The following is a 21,395-nucleotide window of genomic DNA, read 5'->3' as shown; positions in this document are numbered from 1 at the left end:
CTCCATTAAAAGTGAAGCACACTCAAGTTAATCGACCTTTTATTTTCTTCAGTCATTGCTATCAACAACCGCCTTCGGTTTGGGAGCAAAGTACTTTGCATTGTACGAACTATCAGGCTATGGCATACAATGGGACAACATGGCAACTACGCCTGTCGAGGGTGACACCTTCAGTCTGCTACAGGTTCATAGCTTGCTTGGCTTAAAATCGAATATTTCAAGCCCTTAAAATTTTCGTGCTTTTACGAGAAGTGATTTATTTGACAAAAGTAGCAAAAACGATTATTCGTAAACCGGTTTGGTATAGCAGGACTATTTTTTTGTTTGTAATCTGCGCCCGACTGGTTGATTGTGCGACCTAAAACCGATGAAAAATCCCGTGTTTATTTTGGCTTTTGTTCTCATCTCATATCACTTTGTATTGTGTCCCATCCAGGCCCTGTACATGCTCATCATTGACATTTTCCTTTACGCTTTCTTGACATGGTACATCGAGGCGGTCTTCCCGGGCCAGTATGGGCTGCCCAGGCCTTGGTACTTCCCACTCGCTATGGTAAGTCGCTTGTCAACTTTCACAAGAAAAAGAAACTCTCTTGTAATATTTGTCTTTGATGTTTTCAAATCAACAATTGAACAAAATATTATTTTTAAGTAATTTTAATTTATTCTTGGTGGAAAACGACGATAAATTGTTCCTCGGTTTTTTAGTAAAAACACTTTTGATATTTCAATGGTATCTTAAGAGAAAGATGTTTCACATTATTTGTCATTCAGACAATATCTCATTTACCCGAGGAAGCAGCCACTATATGAATTAACATTCTTTTGTCTCTCAGTCGTACTGGACGGGGCACAGTGGAACGGACACGGATTCCTGCACCCCCGGGAGGTTGTGGTCCCACCTGACCCAGCCAGGCTACCAGAGCTTGACTGAGGACGACCAAGCACAAGCCATGGATCCGCAAGGTGGCGCTGACATCGAACCAGAACCCACACATCTGCAGCTAGGTGTCAGTGTTGAGAAACTGACCAAGGTCAGTGAAGAATTGCTTTGGAAAGAAGCGCTTAGTGACTGCTTTCTATAAGGCTTGGTTCCACTCCAGTGCGATCGTACGACACGATCCATCGATCTTGTTTCTGTGTACAGCAGTGCGGAATTGTCCTGGTGCTAATCTGGCCACATCGAAACACATTGCAAACGTTCAGTTTTTAAAATACTGTTACTTCGGCTGTTGTTGTTTGTTTCACAAGCTAGAAAAGTGTGACTTATTGTAGTAGTGGGAAAGTTAATTTTATAAGCCGGTTTTGGTAACGATCCAACTCATTATAGATTAATTTCTTGCGTTCTTCCGGTGACTGTAGAGTAGACTATCACAAGATGCTGAAATGATAACTACCTTTTTATTTCCGACGTTTCGTAAGTCAGCACGACTTTTATTACCCTATTACCCCCCTCCTTCTTAGATAAAGTCAGTCGCGCTGACTTACGAAACGTCGGAAATAAAAGGGTAGTTATCATTTCAACAGCTTGTGATAGTCTAGTTCACAATCACCTGAAGAACGCAAGATATTAATCCATAATTTATAGCGCCTGGTAAAAGTCCCATTCTGTATTTATCAATCTTATTGGTCATCACCCAAAAATCTGTCGGAATCCCAAACATGTTCGATAAAGTTTTCGAAACAGTTTTAAACACTGCTGTTCAAAATCCTTTAGTCCTTGTTCATGCATTGTTTGTCATTAATCTATAGAATCGAGAAAAATCGACAAGCCAATGAAAGGGTAAAAGGACACGACCTTCTGAGACTTGAATAGTTGTTTGAAAAAAATTAAGGCTTATTGCCTGTTTCTATGATGATCCCACACCCTGGATAGCCTAAAACATTACAACTAAAGCAGCAAGAAAAATCAGTAACAATAAATTGATCCATTCCGGTTGCAGGTCTACCAGAGAGGCGGCAAGAAGGCCGTGGATAATCTGTCTGTAAATTTTTACGAAAATCAGATCACCTCATTCCTGGGCCATAACGGGGCGGGAAAGACAACCACCATGTCCATTCTAACAGGTGATTTCACTACGAGCATACGCCCAATGTCGTTATCAATGTGGCTTTTTTGTAGCGCAGCCACTTCGCTCCCCATTTGCTTTTTCAAGACTTATTTTTTGTGACAATTTTCTGAACAGAACCGTCTCAAAATTCGTCTTGTAAGGAATTTCTAAGTTCTGTTTCAGTAATTAAGACTTACAGCATCAATGAAAATCGTAGCGACAAACTACTTCAAAATGCCCAATAAAAAATAAAAATTACCTAGAGGCGGAATCGAACCCTTGTTTTTTGACCCGTAATCTCATCTTCAGGTTTGTTTCCACCTACTTCGGGTACGGCTTACGTATACGGATCGGACATACGTCATGACATGCTGACCATACGTAAGAGTCTTGGGATGTGCCCGCAGCACAACGCCTTGTTTGACGTCTTGACGGTAGAGGAACACTTGTGGTTCTATGCCAGGCTGAAGGTAAGAGCTTCGGGTACTGACTGAGGAGTTCAATTTATTAGCTTTCATGATGCGAGTCATGATGAGTGCAGATCGTCTGGCCGCACGAACTGTTTTTGCAGTTCTGTTTTAACACTGAAGATAAAACATAAGAGTTATTGAAACGTTTGCTTGGATTGGGGGTTTTATGTTTGCGTTTCTCGCTCTATGCATTTTTTTCGAATTTCGAGTAGAGATGCTTCGAAACTTGCAGAAAATATCTTCTTTTTCTAGACAGACTATGATTTATCACAACAATGTTTGTTCGAAAAACGTTGACGTAGCATTTCGAATAAATGCACTTTTCGTTTATCCAACGTGTTTTGATGTTGAATAAACGTTCCCAGTTCCATTTTTCAGGGCGTCTCGTCAACTTCCCTATCGAAGGAGATGGATGGCTTTTTAGATGACGTAGGCTTGCTGGACAAACGCGATTGCAAGGTCAATGCATTGTCTGGTGGGATGAAGAGGAAGTTATCTGTAGCTATTGGTAGGTAGGCTGGTACAAAAACAAAATCAATTTTTTACTGCAAGTTTTTAGATGAGCAAAATTGCTTTTCGGAACTTAATGTGGGTTGTTATCTGGTTCTGTAGCTCACTAAACCAAGCATACTGGTGGACGTCTATTTCAGCCTATTTCCAACTTGCAAAAGTTTCCTTTTTTACCTTGTTTCCACGTCAGTAAACGTTGAAACAATGTAAAAAGCCAACTTTTGCAGACTTTACAAGCTTGTCGGTTCCGCGCGTCTTAACAACAAGGTTGCCATTCTTATTTATGCAGTTGAGTGCCTTGTAGAAACAAATGGGGCTCTTTTTGTATCGTTTATCCTTGTACAACGCACATGAGGGCTGTCATCGAACCGTGAAAGCTTAGAATCACTTGTTGAAGGTTTTTTCAGGCGTTGAAATAGACTTTTCCACGTCATAACTTTGTAGATTGAAATCAACTGTAGTTGTGTGTCTGTCTGGGTCAAAACCCACAAGCGCTATGAAGCAGAGTTGCCAGATTGTGATGAAAATAAACCACTTCTCCCGCAGCGTTTGTTGGCGGATCTCGCACGGTCATCCTGGATGAACCAACCGCCGGCATTGATCCATACGCCCGCCGAGCCATCTGGGACTTGATAATAAAGTACAAGGAAGGACGGACCATACTCCTCTCCACTCATCACATGGATGAAGCAGACTTGCTGGGTAGCATATCCATTATCCAACCATGTTGTTATGTTTAAGGACTTTGTGTCGAATCGTTATTTTCAATAACAATGGAGTTGAAACCTAATATAGTTTTTAAGCTGTAGTTTTTATTGTAATATCATCAATTTTATTAGCATTACAGCAACGATAATAATTATGTGTGTTTTTATATAGTGCTGTAGCTATCCCAGATATGGAGATATCGCCAGCAGACTTGTTAGCGCTGCCGAGTGCATTTTGTAAGCTTCAAAACTATTCGCAGTTCCAAATTTTTGTAATTGTTTTTCCTTAGTAAGCTCAATTCTTTAAACGGTCCATTGTCTTTCGTACAGGTGACCGAATAGCCATCATATCGAACGGAAAGCTACAGTGCTGCGGTAGCTCTCTCTTCTTGAAGAGTAGATACGGAGACGGATACAACCTTACTCTGCTTAAAAAGGTAAAAATACCTCCAATACTTTGTTCATATCGTATTCTGGAAGATTTTAATATATTGTGAAATACAAAGGTCTTGAAAAAATTGGTAAAAACACTTATCTTATTTTTTTTGCATTATTACATTGACTCAAGCTGTACAAAAAAGCACAATAGCTGCAGCATTTAAATTAAAGAACATTTGTATTGTTATTTTGCTTTATCCTGTTGTTCTCAGCTGTCGGATCGAACTTCCAACGAAGCTCCCGCCACTGAAGGATCCAATACAAGAGAAGGACCTGACAAAGACAAAGTAACAAAGTGAGTTGTTCGAGATCCGGAAATGTATTTGGTGAATGGACCACTTTGCAGTGGCAGGTCATGCCTGACAGACATTAAGGATGCGATTGGCCGTCACCACGGGTGTGTTTTTGTGTAAACAACAAAATTCTTAGGTGGAGTACCCTCTAGATCTAGACAACAAGCACAAACTTTACTCTGTCGATTTCGGTCATCGGGCCTGCGTCAGTAGCTCACAGCCTATACAAGTATGCAAAGCTGCTAAGATTTTGCTTCTGAAGAGGTTTTCTCATTCCGCTGACAAAGAATTCCATCATCTAAATAATAACGTCAAAAAATCAGTCCCATCGCTTTTCTAATTTTCGTGTTGTTGCTTTTCAAACAGATTTGTCCACCGGCACGTACCCACAGCCCTTGTGACGTCAGACTCTTCAAACCAGATCTCGTTCAATCTTCCCTTTGAAGCGGCGAGGAAGGGTTGCTTCCACAGCTTGTTCGACGACCTTCCTGCTGAGATGGACGACTTGAACGTGACCAGCTACGGCCTGACAGACACAACACTTGAAGAGGTCTTTCTGAAAGTCGACACAATTGCAAGGTTCATTTTCAGTATTACAAATTTCAGCTATTTTTTTAGTTCCATTTTCAGCAATACTTGTTCAGTAAGGCGATGTGAAATTTGAATGGACAAAATCGAATTATCACACAGGGTGACTACTGTTGTGTAGAGTATATTTGTGAAGTTTTATGCAATAAAATCCAGTATCCGTAAACATGTAAGCGTGTTAAGGTTAGTATTTTCTAATTCTTGCAAGATGATTCCACAAAAAATACTATCACAACGCATCAATCCACGTGATCCAGATAGCGCGCTCTGAATGGCTAGTTAAGGAAAACGCGTTGTGTGCCGCACACACGCGCGCGCGAGCGATTGCTGTCTGCTGCTGAGAGATTTATAGCTTGAGATGCTGAATTGCTGATTATTGAAGATAAGGCTGCAAAATTCAGATAAGAAGTTGTGTTCAGCCGAAATGTTTGCTATGATTTTATGCTTGGTTGTTAAATAATCATTCAGGCTTCGGTTCAAAATTAGTTTAGGCTAGGTTTTCCAAATTGTGTAAAGTACTGTAGGCCTAAGAGGCAGTATCTGTAATTATCAGGTCTTCTGGAATAAGAACTGCTTATTCAGGTGAAGTTGCTGTTTGTGGTTCTTCATTTTTTATATATCGCTTCGAGAATGACACTAATAAAGTTCATGGTATTACGGAAGGCTCAGACAACTAAGTTTTCAGCACTTAAATTCTTAGTTCTGTGTACTGTAAGTGGGCTATGTTTTTTTTTCAAAAAATACTGTAATCTCTTCACATATTATCTTTAGTTCATAAAGCTGACCTTGTTGTGGGTAGCATTGCTAACTGTTAAATCATGCCTAAAAGTTCTACAAAGAGAGTAAGAAGCATGGAAAGCTGTTCTGTCATTGGACCCTCCAAGGAGCTTCTCACTGCTGATTTACCAACACTACGATAATGTTCTTGCATTCTGTACTTTGTTAAAGGTGATTCTCAAGTACTTTATTACTGCAACTTTTTCTCTGACTGGTTTTAATTAAACTTGGTAGTGACATAAAACATAGACCAACTCGTATATCTTCGTATGGATGAAGGGTAGTTGTTTAAAATACTAACATATAGCTTGCATGAATGAACAGTACACGTAGGCTACAATAACCAACTAGCAGACACTTTTCAAAACCTTAATGTGTTGAAATAATTAATTGCACGTTTACAGAGACAGAGCACTCATAAGGAATTAATTTTTCAGGAAGCTGGAAAAAAAGCTAACTATTCTCTTTTCAAATGAAGATCGCATTCCTAAAACAATTGAGGTTTCTCCTCTCCCAACGTTATCATGGAGTAGAAGCACCGTAATACCAAATTGGGCCTCTTGACAAAAGGACAACGAAAACGCTTCAAAAGAGAGTTAACAAAAAGGTAGGTTCTTAGATACGGTATCTGTTCAAACTTTTTTGTCTAGTAATTTTCTATGAAATGTAAGGCTTTTATAAGTATATTCTTTGATAACAGGGTCATGCATAGACATGTCCCATGTTGTGTAGCCTACTGGGGTTGGTCAGTTGTTGTCATTGGCATGGTTCTTCTAACAACATTTGTTGAATGGAGCCATATAAGAAGGAGAATAGGTTACTGCCAATTCTACAACCCCACTTCACCATTGCAGATGTAGTGCAACCAACTCTAGATAGTAGGTGGTTTAAGGATTTTTCGTTTTCCTAAAGCATTTCCTCGTGGGAAAGTGATTCAGATGTTCTGATTTCTATGTCTGTAAAGGCAGGCTTGTGCTTTCACTAAAGCTAGTCGTGCTATGGCGAGAAGATTTTTCTTGACTATCACTGATTTTTACTGCCATTTGTCCGAAAGAGTATTATTTGTTATGTTTGGCATATATTGTTTTTCGTTGTGACAGTCAGAAATAAAAACAAACTGAACTGATTTACATGGATTATTTTGTGTTCTTTACATTTATCATTCACACAAAACACTTGTTTTTCAAGGGCCTCAAACAACAGCGAGGAGATGATTTCGCTGCAGCAAAGAAGTCACAAGTGATAGAGGAAGAGAACTGAAAAAAACAGCAGTTTTCTGTAGCAATTGATGAAAAAATTGACTCTCCTTTCGAACCAGCTGCACCTGGTACATCTGAATGTGACAATGCCCGGTATCCAGTGATGATCCTGCTCTGCGATCTTTTTCTGTGAACATGTTAGAAAATATTCGCAAAGGCAGTAACTCTTGTGATGTTTATGTCCGCACTTTTACCCAACCAAAATTAAATTTGGATGCCAACTCACTGTGCTCTTTGATTGGGACCATGCCACGCTTACTGACTCTATCCTTACTTCACACTTGACCATAGATGAACTAAAGGGTTTGATAAACACAAAGTTTGAATGCCCTCATTTTCCTGCCCATACTCAGGCTGTGCAGCGTCTCATTTGGGAAGTCACTAACGGCTGTGGAAGTGTTGCTGGCCATCAACGACGGGATGGTTTCATTCGGGCGAGAATTGCTTCGCGTAGGGTCTTGCCGAAAGCAGACACGAAATCTGACTTTCTTTCATTGGCTGCAGTATAATGTTTTGATATTCACCACTGTTTCTTGTTCATTGTCTTTATTCTTCATTCGTTGGTGCACGTTTTACAAGCACATATAAAGTTGGTTGGTTAATGTGTAAGCTACCATTGGAGAGTTGCAGTTACTATATCTGTCAAAAAACAAATGTAATTCGGCGAAAACAATCGAATATTAATGCAGTGCGTTGTGTGATTATGTAATACATATTACTACAACAAAACCAAAGTGTCATCTTATGCACAGTGCATTCGTACTCTTGCGATAGAAGTGAAAAAGGCTTTAATATCATCAGTTTTTGTTGACCAAGCAAAAATAGGGTTGCCAGGTGATTGTTTAATATCTTACCGTACACCGCCAGCCTTTACCTAAAAGGGCAACTAGCAGTCGCGTCATATGTAACTGTTGTTGTGGTTGTTAAAGTTGGAAATTTTTACAATTTAAAAAAGATAAACAAAGTTTTTTCTTCAAAAAATTTGTACCTGGCAACTCTGTGCTGGCAAGAAATGCCAAGGACAAAATCGACTACATGTTTAAGGTTACTGAATATTTTTGCGTGAAATTTTACAGAAATACTCTACATAGCAATAGTCACCCTGTGTGATAATTCGATTTTTGATTTTTTGAAATTTTTTGATTTTCACATCGCCTTATTGTTCAGTTCTGTAAGCTTAAAAGTGCATCAAATCAAGCATCGTTGTTTTACAATGCAACACTGAAATTTGCTGGAGTTTGAAGTTGCATCGAATTGATTGTTGTTGGCTGAATACGATAAGCAACCAAGCTTGATTTGCAACCTAGTTGTAAACATAATTTAACATTTAAATAATGTAATCGTAAACCTTGGTATATTATTTTCATTGCAAACGTCATGATGATTTCATACTACGTCATTAAACGCTTCATCAGTTTTCTCATGTTTTGAGGCAAGGGTCCCAGCCAGCAAATCAGTCCTTGTTTACATCGATTCAACGTCTGGAGATGTTGAGTCAACGTAAAAAAGCATTTGCTGCATGTGAGGGCCATCAGAACAATACCGATGCCTTTTTGCTTTCGCAGACAGTCGACACACTTTTATGAGATGACCTATCTGTCTAGGTCCATTTTGTGTAAAGAATTGTTTCTGTTGTCAATTGACTCGTAGTAATCGTAATTTTACGATTACTCTCCACGTACCAGGTGGGATAACGAAGACAGCGTTCAGGATGAGAAGATGAAGAAGATTTTTCCTCCTCATCTCAAGAGCGACGTCAAAAACTACCCTACACGGCCCAACATACCACCTGTGATGGATCATACTACTAATGTTGATGACAACGACGATGATGAACCGTTGATTGACGTTAGACCAACGTACTTCAGTGCCTCTCAATCCGGTGATGCAAGTTCTCACTCTGTGGTTGACATCTCCAACCAAGCCTGTAGTTCTGGCAGCAGCAGTGCTGACGCTGATATTGCTTTGGCCTGGCTTCATAGCGCCCCGAGTACATCAGGATCGGTGAGTAAAGAACTTTCCTATCGATCGCTTTTGGCGCTGAACAAGTATGAAACCTTTCATTGCTCCACAGGCGGAATCTGCGCCTTCGACGCCCGACAGCGCACCTGCTGACGAGGCTTTAATGTTTGACTACGCGTTTGGAGACTCTTCGTTTTGTACCCCAACGAATTCTACACAGCAAGCTCCCAGTGATCACATTCCTGGTAACTTAGTTTCAGTTTTGTGCATTTGTACAGAATGGCGGTTGCTTGAGTTAACATTGTTTTTCATCGTTTTAAATGGAAGTCGAGCCGTCGATAAAACGCGTGGTATCAACACAAAGTTGTGTTTACTCCGTTATTTCAAAGTTCTTCCACTGACTTACTTTGCTGTGCATTAACGAGTCTTCCAGTTTTATAAATTGAGTCTTATTTTACATGAGATGGATCTTCTGCTCTTTTTGATGACGAAGATGAGCCGCTCCTGGACTTGACTGTAGACTTGGAGGGCCGCGCGAGTTACAAGCTCACTCCCATCGTCCATAACCTCCGAATCATCCAGGTGTTCATTGCAGTTGATGCAGATTGATAGAAAGTTACTTTGTTGTTTCCGGGCCAATGCCTGGTTGATGAAGGAAGGAAGACAATTTTCATGTGCACCTTCAATCATATCATTGCTTGTCTTGCCAAGGATACAGTTTCCAACGTTGTCAGACCAGCACTGTCACTTCAGTTACGCACTCGGCAATAGAATGATGACGTCATGCGGCTGTGTTGAGAAAGAAAATCTTAATCACATCAATTTTTGCAAAATCTTGTTTTAATTTTGTATCTGCTGTTCTGTTTGAATATCTTGTTTTATTGCAGAGTCTTCTGGCAAAGCGGTTTCATTACGCTCGACGTAGCAGAAAAGCGGTTTTCTATCAGATCATGCTTCCCGCCCTGTTTGTGTGCATAGCTATGACAGTTGCCCTATCGTTGCCCACCCCTGGCGACCCCCCTCCTCTCATCCTATCCCCCTCCCAGTATCACAACATGACTCAGCCAAAAGGCAACTTCATCCCTTACTCTGATCAATCAGTCATGTTCCCAGTCCAGCGGAGGAAGAGCAAAGATCAGGTGATGGATGCTGGGGCCAAGCAGATCATAGACACTTTTTCTCTTGCATCTGGAGTTGGAGCGACTTGTGTCCTGAAAAGCAATTCAAGATTCGACTTTGATCTCGACTCCATGATTAATTCCACCGCATCGGGAGACATGAAACTGGTGATGAAGTACTTTACCCCCCAGTGCGGGGCGTCGTTCACAAGGGGTATCCCCTTGTCGCAATTTGTGCCCCCTGTCACCCCAAACGTCGACGACGATTCAAATTTCACGTTACCGTTGACTAAAGACGCCCCCTGTGCCTGCGCGCATGACGGAAACACTTACATGTGTCGGAAAGGGTACGGCGAATTCCCGGTAACGCGAAGAGTGGTGACAGGCGACAAACTTATCGATGTCACAGGCAAGGAACCGATCATGCCGTACTTAATGTACACCACGAACGATTATCGGCTTCATCGGTATGGTGCGTTTTCCTTCGGCGAGGTCAGGAAATCGGTCAACCAATCCTTTCCCGGCTGGCCATCCCCGCTCAGGAAAATTGCAGTGAGAGAAGCGGCTCAAGTCTACTTCAATCACAAGGTGAGTAAAGTAAAGGTGATCCCATACTCAGTTACTGAGCTTCCGGAAATGAAAAGATAAGGTTTTCATCACACTAGGCCTTGAGCACTAACGATAGTAGGGTGGTCAGTTTCTTTATCTCAGCCGTCTTTCTTTCAGCCACTACGCCCACCCAATTTATTGCACCTTGGGTAGAGGATGACGTGAGTAAAGACCACTAAAAGCGATTTATTGCGTGCCGCCTTTAAGTTTCCAAACGTGGGTTCGATAAGTTGTCTTCCCAGACCAAGAACCCTGCAAAGATGTCGCTCAGTCTCGTTTGTGCTCAGCACTTAGGATTGAAGGAATAGATCTGAAGCACGAATGTGCTTTTGTATGCTGCACTAACATTTACCTTGAAACACCCCAGACAGAAAAATTCATCGTTTTTACATTACTTCAACGTCTGAAAACGTTGAATCAATGTAAAAATGACGGATTTTGCTGTCTGGGGCATGTCTGTAATAGATACATAACTTTATAAAAACACATTATTTTTATTTGTAAAATGTCTATTTTTGCATGATGTTTTTGCATAGTTTAACACACAAGTGCTACAACAAGCGTCCATTTATCATCTCTGTGCTTGTTATCTTTACCAGGGTTTCCATGCCATGGCTACTTACTTGAACGTATTCAACAATGCCCTATTGAGAGCAAACCTGCCTCCTGAAAAAGGCAACCCTGCCACGTATGGGATATCCGTGATCAACCATCCGATGAATATGACGGCAGGTTTGTGAATGGTTTCGTCTGTAGCGTTTCAGCCTCATATAAAAATTTGTTTGATTTAGGCTGAAAATGTGCTTGGCTAAGCTTCTATATAGTATACGGCAGTGCTGAAACTGTATTTTTAAGCGCTGAAAGTAAAGTATATCTGCGATGGATACGGCGCTATTTCAAAGTACGCATTCTCATCATTATCTGAATTTTATACATACTTGCAGTGAATCGTTTACTGTTACGTTTTATCGTCTATGCCACCCATTGAACTGTTCATCAATGCTTTACATTTTTTCACCATTTTTTTTCAGGAGCACTTTCTTTAGACTTCCTGCTGTCAGGTACAGATGTGATTATCGCAATCTTCATCATCGTTGCCATGTCCTTCATCCCTGCGAGCTTCCTTGTGTTTCTTGTCGCCGAGAAGCAGAGTAGAGCCAAACACCTTCAATTTATCAGTGGAACAGGCCCAGTAACCTACTGGCTGGCGAACTACATATGGGACATGCTCAACTACCTCTTCCCAGCCGCACTGTGTATCATGATTTTGCAAATCTTTAACCTTCCCGCTTATACAAGGTAACTCTTAGCGTGCTTCTTATTGGCTTTTTTATTATAGGTTGGTGTTGTTGAATTGGAGACCGGATCAAACCTTGAGGTTACAGATTTTATGACGTTTTCTCCATTAAAGTTGCGATAAAACTTTTATTTCTAAGTTTAAAGGTTACACGTCCTTTATTCCACATTCACATATATCTGAGTGAGCAATCCCAAACCAATCTCAATAATCGAATTTTCAGAGGTGAAAACGCCTATGCAGTAGTCGCCCTATTTCTGTTGTACGGTTGGTCTATGACGCCGATGATGTATCCCGCTTCCTTCTACTTCAACGTTCCCTCCACTGCCTACGTATGCCTCATCGTCATCAATCTGTTTGTTGGCATCACCACTGTCGTCACCACTTTTATGATATCATTATTCAACGATGACAAACGTTTGATTGAAGTAAACGAAAAATTACAAGTCGTCTTCCTCATCTTCCCAAACTACAACCTCGGCAAAGGCCTCATGGACCTCAGCTACCATGAATACATGAACGATTACTACAGAAAGGTAGGGTGCTGGAAAGTTTATGTATAAGGCCGAAGGCTGAAACGGTCTGCAGTTACAGTATATGTAATGTATCTATTTTTTTTACTTTCGGTGACCATTGCTATTAATATAGTTTTGGAAGAGAAGTTGTTTTGAAATGCCACAGATTTGTTATCAATTTTATCAATCGTCTGTTCGTAGATACTTTTATGTCGAAAAATAAGCTCGACTTCGAAATGCTAATGTGATTTTACATTCATTGTCAATAGTTGTTTTATTGAAAAAGCAAATAATACCTTGGTCCAGCTTGCAAGAGCTGCCAATTTTACATTGTTCCGAATTGAAAAAAGAGGGTAACTTATCCGGCTGGGGTTTGTGTGCTGCTGAAGCCTAAGCAATGCGTGGCATTTTGTCATTTGAACTGAAATCTGTTTATAATTACTATGATCTTCGATATTTTACATAATTGTTTGATGTCGCATTGCAACACTTCGTACCAACACAGCTCTATTGCTCTAGCTACCCATACAGCAAATCTGTCTTTTTTACATTGATTCAACGTTTGCAGACGTTACATTGAATCAATGTAATAAAACGACAGATTTTCTGTCCGGATAGAGGTTGATTGTTGAAATAATGAACATTCGCTTTACCTTGTTCCAGATCGGCGAGTACAACCGGATACGATCTCCCTTCGAATGGGACATCATCACACGTCAGCTGGTTGCTATGGGAACGGAAGGCGTCATAGGCTTCCTTCTCACCTTGCTGTGCGAGGTTCGCTTTTTCACGAGGTTTAGTCGTGGAAGCAAAAAATCCGAATCCGTCTACTCGACCACTGCTTTGGAGGACGTTGACGTCGCCAACGAGCGTCACCGCGTCGAGCAACTGCGCATGCGCCGCAGAGAGGACGATTTGATCATTGTCGACAACATAACTAAGGTCTACAATAAACACAAGGTTTGTCTTCATTGTTTGCAAGATTTCTTATTTCTTCAAGATATTTTTTGATTATTTTTTGGTTGGATACGAAAAACATATTGTTCCACTTCCTCACGTTTCGTGCACCACGTCGATGCGCATCCTCAGATTGATTAAATGCAGTGACGTAGTTACAAATAAAATTTGATAGCGGCAAAAGCAATTGTTTGGGACAAACGTCACTTAGCACGCATTACAATAGTATTAAAACGTTTAATAGTATTAAAATATATTTTTTGGGAGTATAATAAAATTTAGGGGGCGATTGCCCCCCAAGACCCTTATGCCTACGTCCATGAGTAACTGCACAAGTTTCCAACGATTTAAAGTAGACATATTAATTTGCCATGACAACATAATGTGAGCAAGAGAAGATCTTTTTGAAATAAATATCCACGGCATACGGAAAATATGTTGCAATTGTTTAGTCTTGCTCACTTGTTGCCAATCAAACGCTGTATACCTGTGCTATGCTGCCAAGTACACATAAGCTGTTGCTGTAAGCTGGTAGGCTGATAAGCTGTAAAGTACAGATAAGAATCATGATGAGAATTGTTAGTTTCGAATTATCCTTCCAGGGTAAAACCGTCGCCGTTAATGCGCTGTCCTTCAGCGTGGGAAGAGGAGAATGCTTTGGATTGCTTGGAGTAAACGGGGCTGGGAAGACGACCACCTTCCATGCCGTTACTGGTTCGTTTGACAGTAATATTACGTCATTTCACGTTGCTTTTACGTAATATATAACGGCTTCACTAAAAGTAGCGCCAAAATGAATGTTACTCTTTTGACATGAATCGCAAAAGTAACGTTGTTAAACTGTAAAACAACGGTGACAGGAGTACGCGAGGTGACTAGCGGAGATATCCGTGTATCCGGACATCGGATAACCGGCGGAAGAACCAGCGAACGGCTGCAGGGTCAACAATCCACCGGATACTGTCCACAATTTGATGCTCTGTTCAGTGAACTTACTCCAGTTGAGCATCTCCTGCTCTACTCTCGGTAAGCAATCTTCCTGATAAGTTACCAATGCTGCATTGAGGGAAATTGACATCCGCCATTCGCTTGAAAGAAATGTGTAAACCTTAAATGCTAGCGACAGCTTTCGCGGCTTTGTTTGCCAAAAAAGTTGTCTTCAGCAGCTTCACTTTTTTTACATTGATTCAATGTACCTTAAACTGCAAACTGTACCGCCTTCCCAGACAGCAAAGCAACCATTTTTTACATTGATTCTACGTCATCAGACGTTGAATCAATATAAAAAACGATTGATTTGCTGTCTGGATTGTTTTTGACATGTGACATTCGTGATGTCTTGACAGTTTGAGGGGCGTTCCTTCAAAAGACGAGAAGCGGGTTGCGGATTGGGCGATCTCAAAACTAGACCTCACCGCGCACAAAGATAAACCCGTCCGGAACTTGAGCGGGGGGAACAAGAGGAAGTTGTCGGTGGCCATCGCCCTGGTCGGATACCCTCCGGTTGTCTTGCTGGATGAACCAACCGCTGGTGAGCACAGAAGTGACGCCATTTTGTATTTTAGCTCCAAGACTGGAAATCATCTCTTCGAAGCTGTACGTCGGCTCGTATGGCACTCAAAAGGGTTCCGGTTTGACACCGCTCAAGAACATGCAGTTGTGTCTTTAGCAAGACACTTAAACACTTAAAGGCAAGCCTGAATGTGAACACGAAAATTGGCTTCCTTGCCTTCTTATTCACTTAATCTAATAATCATCGGGCGTACGCTTGAATCCGACAAAACTCATCTCTTAAAAAGGGTCTCTGGTCTTCAGAAGACTTTGAATTTTACTTTAAATCTTTCTCCTTGCAGGAATGGATCCCGGAGCCCGTCGCTTTCTTTGGGATCTAATCCTGGATGTGACAAAGTCTGGAAGAGCCGTTCTCCTGACTTCCCACTCAATGGAGGAGTGCGAAGTGCTTTGCAACAGGATCGCGATCATGGTCAATGGGAGGTTCGAATGCGTTGGACCCACGCAACATCTCAAGAACAGATTCGGCGACGGATACATTGTCTCGGTGGGTGATTACCCCGGAAAGCAAATCAGTCGCTTTTTCATTGATTCGTCTGTAGACGTTGAATCAATGTAAAAAAACAACTGATTTGCTGTCTGGAAATAACCTATTTCATCTTTTGTGCTGTTCTCTTTTTGTCCACTGTTGCAATGCCAAACAAACAAGTTAATGCAATGTGAGCATTAGCTAACCTTATCGAAGACCGCATACTGCAGTTACTTGTGGTAACTGCACTGCAGTCTGCAGTCTTCGATAGTAGCAGTATTGCAATCTGCAGTCTTTGATAGTAGCAGTCTTGCAGACTGCAGTTATCTTGTAGTAACGGCAGTCTGCAGTTTTCAGTGGCAATAACTGTAGATGAATTTCAGAAACTACCGTGAACGTGGAATGGGTCTTTTCTAACTCCAAGCTTCCATTTTGCTTTTTGGAGCTCAAAAAGCGGTCGATTTCGCAAAAAAACTCCACACACATTAATCTCAGCCTATTTATCAAATACTACCTTTTCAGATTCGCTCATCCCACCCGGAAAGATTTGTAGCCACTTTCAAGGAAGAATTTCCGTCAGCGGTGCTCAAAGAACAGCATTATCATAAAGCAGTGTTTCAACTTTCGTTTTCGAAAAACAATCACTCGGATGCTTCCCTAGCTGAAGTCTTTAAACTTCTCGAGGAAAGACGAGACGAGTTGAAAATAGAAGACTATTCCGTCAGCCAGACTACGTTAGACGATGTCTTCATAAACTTTGCCAAAAAGCAACGCTGTACGACGGTAGAAAGTAATAACTTCACCAACAGATGGAAGAAGAGACTATTGTCTTGGGTAAGTGAAAAAGCTTTTGTGAACAAGTGACCTATTCATACCTGTTGTATTTGCTCGGCTTACACCAGCTACGTTAAGCGTTTTAACATTAACTACCCGAAGATGAAATATACAGTATATGGTGATGTCGAAGTTTAAATCGAGTCTTAACACGTAATCTATTCCTTTCATAATTTGCATAAAAATTGTCATTGTTAGGCTACTACTGCTCGCAGATTAATTCAATTTGTTTCTTGGAAACCGCATAATAACAATGTTAGCCTTTTTTCTAAACCGAACTACTGTGTCAGTCGAACTGCTTTAAATTGTACCTACTATGCTAATTATAAAGTTGCACTGAAGAGGGTTCAATACCCAAAATCACGATGTGTAACACGATAATTTGTTACTTGAACTTGGTCATACATTTACCTTGAACATTTTATTCCTAAGGCCTGTAGATTCAGTGCATGTAAAACCGAAAGGTGAGGAAGCCAATATTTAAGTACGTCATGACAAAAACATAACCGTGAATTCCCTCATCTGTTGTATAGATTTCAAATTGCATGTAACTTGCTGCATCACCACTACCTTGCTTTGAAACCAGTGATAAAAGTAAATCTGGTTCTCATACTTGACATAAAGTATCAAGGCATAATGAGATAATAATGTTCTCATTTGTATTTTTCCTTCGACACTAACAAGAGTAGAGTGGCCAGTTCCTTGTTCTCGGCCGTCTTTCATTGAGCAACTACGTCCACCCAACATTACATACTACGCTTTGGGTAGAGGTGAGGGGTAACAATCTGAAGGCGGAAGTAGAACCAGGATCGGGTGATTGCATAGCGAATGCCTTATCCACTGCGCCATCTCACCGCTTCCAGTAAACCGAACCAAACAAAGTTTCGGTCCCGGATCCTTTATGTTTGGTATTTTATTTTACAGAAAGATAAATCTTTTTCGAGAGGCCGTCGGCCGAGCCCTCTAGTGGAAGGAAGAACTAGAGTCAATGACATGGCCCAGCGGAACCTTTGTTTGAGGGGAGATCCTAATCTTTCAGATCCCCAGGATAGCTCCCCGATGGACGATCTGGAAGGGGAGGACGAGCCTCTATACAACTTCAACCGGGACATGGTAGGCATGAGTAATTGAGCATACAAATTCGCTAAACAATTTTTTTATTCGTTCTTTCACATGTGTCTTCTTTTTAGAGGTTTGATTTCATATCACTTACAGTTTTAGTGTTTTGTTTGTTTGTTTTTTTTTTATTGAGCAACCGAGTGTGGTAAAAATGACAGCGATGGTTAACGCTGAGCTCATCAATAATTAATCCATGCCACAAAACTCTTGACCAGCCCTGAATTAAATTGACTGACAAGTGGTGGTACAACACCGTGCCTCGAGGGCGAAACACCGGTGCGGTCAATTCTTGCTACACTTGGCTGTTGAGACGCATTTAGTGATTGGATGGTCTAACTGGTCATGATGAGCACCACATCCATATGGAGGTTACTCGCGAAAGGCAATGCTTGCTGTGCTTAGAAATGCTCAGCCTAACCCTTATCATTAGGAAAATCTCTTTCTGCATAATATTAGCTGTTGACAATTACCTGTCTGGTCATAATAAGAAACTGTTTCTAAATAAATCTAAAGTTACTAGTAAAATGTCAGTTTGTTAGTCTTCGCGCTGCAGCGGACTCAGAGCACTTGGTCAAGTTGATTCAACGTCTTATTACAGTAGAACTTGGATAACTCGTCACCCCAGGGGGAACAGAAAAAGTGACGACTTACACGAACTGACGACCAATGCAAACAGCTAAATTTTGCCATTGTTTCACGTCGCATTAATTTCATGGTGTACCGCGACCAAATTAAATCCGATAGTGGTAAAGTGAGACAAAGAGGAAAGCGAGAAAAGAATTTAATTACGGTACACAATAAAGTACAGTAATAACGCACTTAACAGCTTAACTGAAGAACACAGATATTTTTGACTGCGTTTTGCTTGCAAGTGTCTTGTCAACCAAGTAGTCATGCATTTTTGATAGTGAGCTTGCGAATTCACCACTGTCTTCTTGGCATAACATATAGTGTTGGAGCTTTCCAACTATCTGCAAAGCTTCTTTTGTAGATGGAGGTGGCACAGGCTCTTCTTCCTCTTGAGCCACGCACATGCTGAGCAGCGCTTCTCTTATCGGCAACAGAGCACGTTCGCGTACACCCGCAATCGACCAGACCAACATACTCCACGCATGTGCGTCTGGCCCGATAGAGTGTATGCGTGCACACGTCTTAGCGCAGTAATTTCTTCTCGAAAGAGTCTGTAAATGCCACGTCAGCATTTGGGTGAATGAACTTAGACGAATTTTACGTCTCAGGGGAAGAAAAACAGTGACGACATAATCGAATTGACGAATTATGCGATGACCACTTAACCGAACTTGATTGTGTACAAAAGATAGGCTTTCTTCCGGGACTTGACTATCATTGACGACTTGGGCAAACTAACGAGTTTTCCGAAGACGAGTTATCCAAGTTCTACTGTATAAAAATGGACTAATTTACAAAAGCCGCCAATAGTATTAGGACTATTAGTATTATTAGATATAAGTAGGCTATTATATTTAGTACTATTAAAAATAGGCTTTTTTGAAGCAAAATGGAGAGAAAGAGAGATAAGCATTAATACGTTATGATTCACTATTATGACAGTCTGCTGCACTATTTCAGCAAAATATTTGACTTGGGCGAAAAGAATCGTCAAAGTTTTTCTGACTTTTGTTATTGAGAAAATCCAGCAATATGATATGACTTGTAAATAAGGTCAAGCTTCACAAAAGCCGCCAAATCTCACAGGCTTCTTGCTCTGGCAAGTTTGTCGCTGAAAATTTTAAATTGTTTATTCTCTCATGGAATTTTTACTTTGGTATCATGGTGCTCCCCCGACTTTTTTATAGATCCGCGACGAGGCTACGTCTGTATTGCATCATTTTACATCAATATTCAGTGTTTTTGTGTATTTTGATCTTTCAGTTGCTTTCGTTTTTGGATTCGTCTTGTTAAAGTTTGCCCTTCTCCTTTTTCTTCACCTCCATTGGTTTTGCAGTCACTGTGATGATGCCCCGCCCACTGGTGCTGACCAATCATCAACGATCTCCATGCGACATTCTTTCAGTGCGATTTCTCCAATTCGACTTTTACATCTGCTATTGTTGCATTTGCATGCTATTTTTACATTTAGTAGTTGGTGACTTGTATCGTACCGTTTGTCATTGCCGTACAGTTTAAGGTAGAATGCCCATAACTTTGTCAACTGACTGTAATCTTTGTGTTAATTGTAGTAGCTTACTCTTTCATAAGCAATACTGCTAAGGTTTCATAACTTAAAAACTGCAATAGCTTTTTTTCTGACAAATAATCATAGAAAAAATTACTGCTGTACCAGTATTTAAAATGTTGGTAGTTAGCGGTGGCAGAAACGATCCCAGTGGGCTAAGCAAAATACGTTATTTTTAGATTAACTTTTGTAAAAAGAACTGATTTTATTGACTGGGAAATAAAGCCCACACTATCGTTTATATGATCAGGTATCTACAAGTCTTCAAAACATTCGTTGACATTCGTTCATATTTATGTCAACTTCGAAGTCAACGTATTTTTCTTTGCAATGGGCCTATTATATTATAAGATCTACACAACGATTAAAGTTGTTTTCTGCCATTTTAGTCGGGCCTTTGTGCTTAATATCGAGATTTTTGGTAGCATGTAGCCTACGATAGCTGACATTTTTTGCACCGAGTCTCTGTTTTATGTACCATGTAATTTTTTTTCTCGTCTTTTCTGGGCAGCGGCATGATTTTTTTCGTAGTCGCAAATACTGTGCAACAAGAAAGTCCAAATACGTAAAAAAAAGTTTCATTATTTAGCGTGGATGCCAGTGTATGTAGAAAGTCGTCATTGGTTAATGCCTATCCAAGATTCCAGAACAAGCTACACAATAGGCTACACAAATTCGTTCACGATTCAGCATAGATTTCCGACCAACTTTTAAAAAACAGTGGTGCCGATAGTTCGATTGAGTTTCGTTCTATGGAAACAGAAACATGAAAATCGAGCAAGTGACTAATTCAAAGTTTGTTGTGTGGTTTCCCAATTTATGCTAGGGTGAGGTGTAGGCACAGATGTATCAGTGTAGGCGTGGTTGGTTTGAATCTTTATCCTCGTACAAACAAAGCCTTGATTGGTTATTCCTGGTAGTTTCGCATACTTGTAGAGGCTCTTGGCGCAAGGCCGGTCACCGAGATTGACAGAGTGAAGTTTCCTATTGTTGAAGTGTTGTTGCCGGGAAATTATTCTATTCACTAGGTGCCGCTGAAAGGAGATCAGTCCTGAAATGTGTTGCTCAAGCGCACACCCCGAGAGGCTACATCCTGCCACTAAAATCAAATGTTCTGGACTATTGTATTTTTACACCACAAGTTAAGACGGACTGTCGTAGTATGGAACGCAACAGGCTAATGCTGGAAAACTAAATAAAATGTACTGACCTATTAGTAGGCCTAATAACCCACTTACCGGTACTACAAGAGTAGGCCAAGGCAATATATAGGCCTACAACAAGTAAATACAAAAGGCATTAAGCTATAAGGAACGTGGTACTGAACGCTAACCAATTGCAACGTACTTTACAAAGGTAATAAATTCCAAAGTTTGTACCAGAAACGCAGGATGTTATGTTACAGCTACGCTGGCAACGACGACGATTGTAGCCTACTAACTTAGAAAGAATCAACGTAAAATAATGTCAACTAGGCCTACAACATGGGCAAAACACCGAATGATGTGTTTTAAACATAGCCGAGAGCAAGTGGACCACATTCCTTATCTAAAGTACCGTAGTAGCCAATTGTAGAATATTTAATGAAAGAGTTATTTTTCAATGGCTACCAATATCAATGTTTTGTAGGGTCTATGGAGTCAGAAAGTTTGT

General features: G+C 40.7%; 1 protein-coding gene across 1 annotated transcript in view; it reads left to right on the top strand.

Moving 5' to 3' along the window:
- Nucleotides 1-20,464, top strand: part of LOC145787080 (ATP-binding cassette sub-family A member 2-like) — a 37,363-nt gene extending 16,899 nt beyond the window's left edge. Inside the window, exons 21-45 of the mRNA XM_082598798.1 lie at nt 53-184; nt 437-553; nt 837-1,034; nt 1,944-2,067; nt 2,361-2,521; nt 2,900-3,029; nt 3,578-3,733; nt 4,069-4,175; nt 4,389-4,471; nt 4,836-5,048; nt 8,779-9,097; nt 9,168-9,300; nt 9,519-9,637; nt 9,943-10,761; nt 11,382-11,514; nt 11,814-12,081; nt 12,303-12,615; nt 13,258-13,554; nt 14,154-14,265; nt 14,412-14,577; nt 14,898-15,082; nt 15,405-15,610; nt 16,115-16,426; nt 17,351-17,539; nt 19,439-20,464. Of these exons, the coding sequence (XP_082454924.1) occupies nt 53-184; nt 437-553; nt 837-1,034; nt 1,944-2,067; nt 2,361-2,521; nt 2,900-3,029; nt 3,578-3,733; nt 4,069-4,175; nt 4,389-4,471; nt 4,836-5,048; nt 8,779-9,097; nt 9,168-9,300; nt 9,519-9,637; nt 9,943-10,761; nt 11,382-11,514; nt 11,814-12,081; nt 12,303-12,615; nt 13,258-13,554; nt 14,154-14,265; nt 14,412-14,577; nt 14,898-15,082; nt 15,405-15,610; nt 16,115-16,426; nt 17,351-17,539; nt 19,439-19,468 (5,022 nt within the window). The 3' untranslated portion in view covers nt 19,469-20,464. The remainder of the gene's footprint in view (nt 1-52; nt 185-436; nt 554-836; nt 1,035-1,943; nt 2,068-2,360; nt 2,522-2,899; nt 3,030-3,577; nt 3,734-4,068; nt 4,176-4,388; nt 4,472-4,835; nt 5,049-8,778; nt 9,098-9,167; nt 9,301-9,518; nt 9,638-9,942; nt 10,762-11,381; nt 11,515-11,813; nt 12,082-12,302; nt 12,616-13,257; nt 13,555-14,153; nt 14,266-14,411; nt 14,578-14,897; nt 15,083-15,404; nt 15,611-16,114; nt 16,427-17,350; nt 17,540-19,438) is intronic.
- Nucleotides 20,465-21,395: the final 931 nt, after the last annotated feature.

This window comes from Aplidium turbinatum, chromosome 18 (genome assembly GCF_918807975.1).
Source record: "Aplidium turbinatum chromosome 18, kaAplTurb1.1, whole genome shotgun sequence".
Lineage (NCBI taxonomy): Eukaryota > Metazoa > Chordata > Ascidiacea > Aplousobranchia > Polyclinidae > Aplidium > Aplidium turbinatum.
The sequence above is the reverse complement of the archived record's forward strand: the minus strand, read 5'-3'. Positions and strand labels throughout refer to the sequence as shown.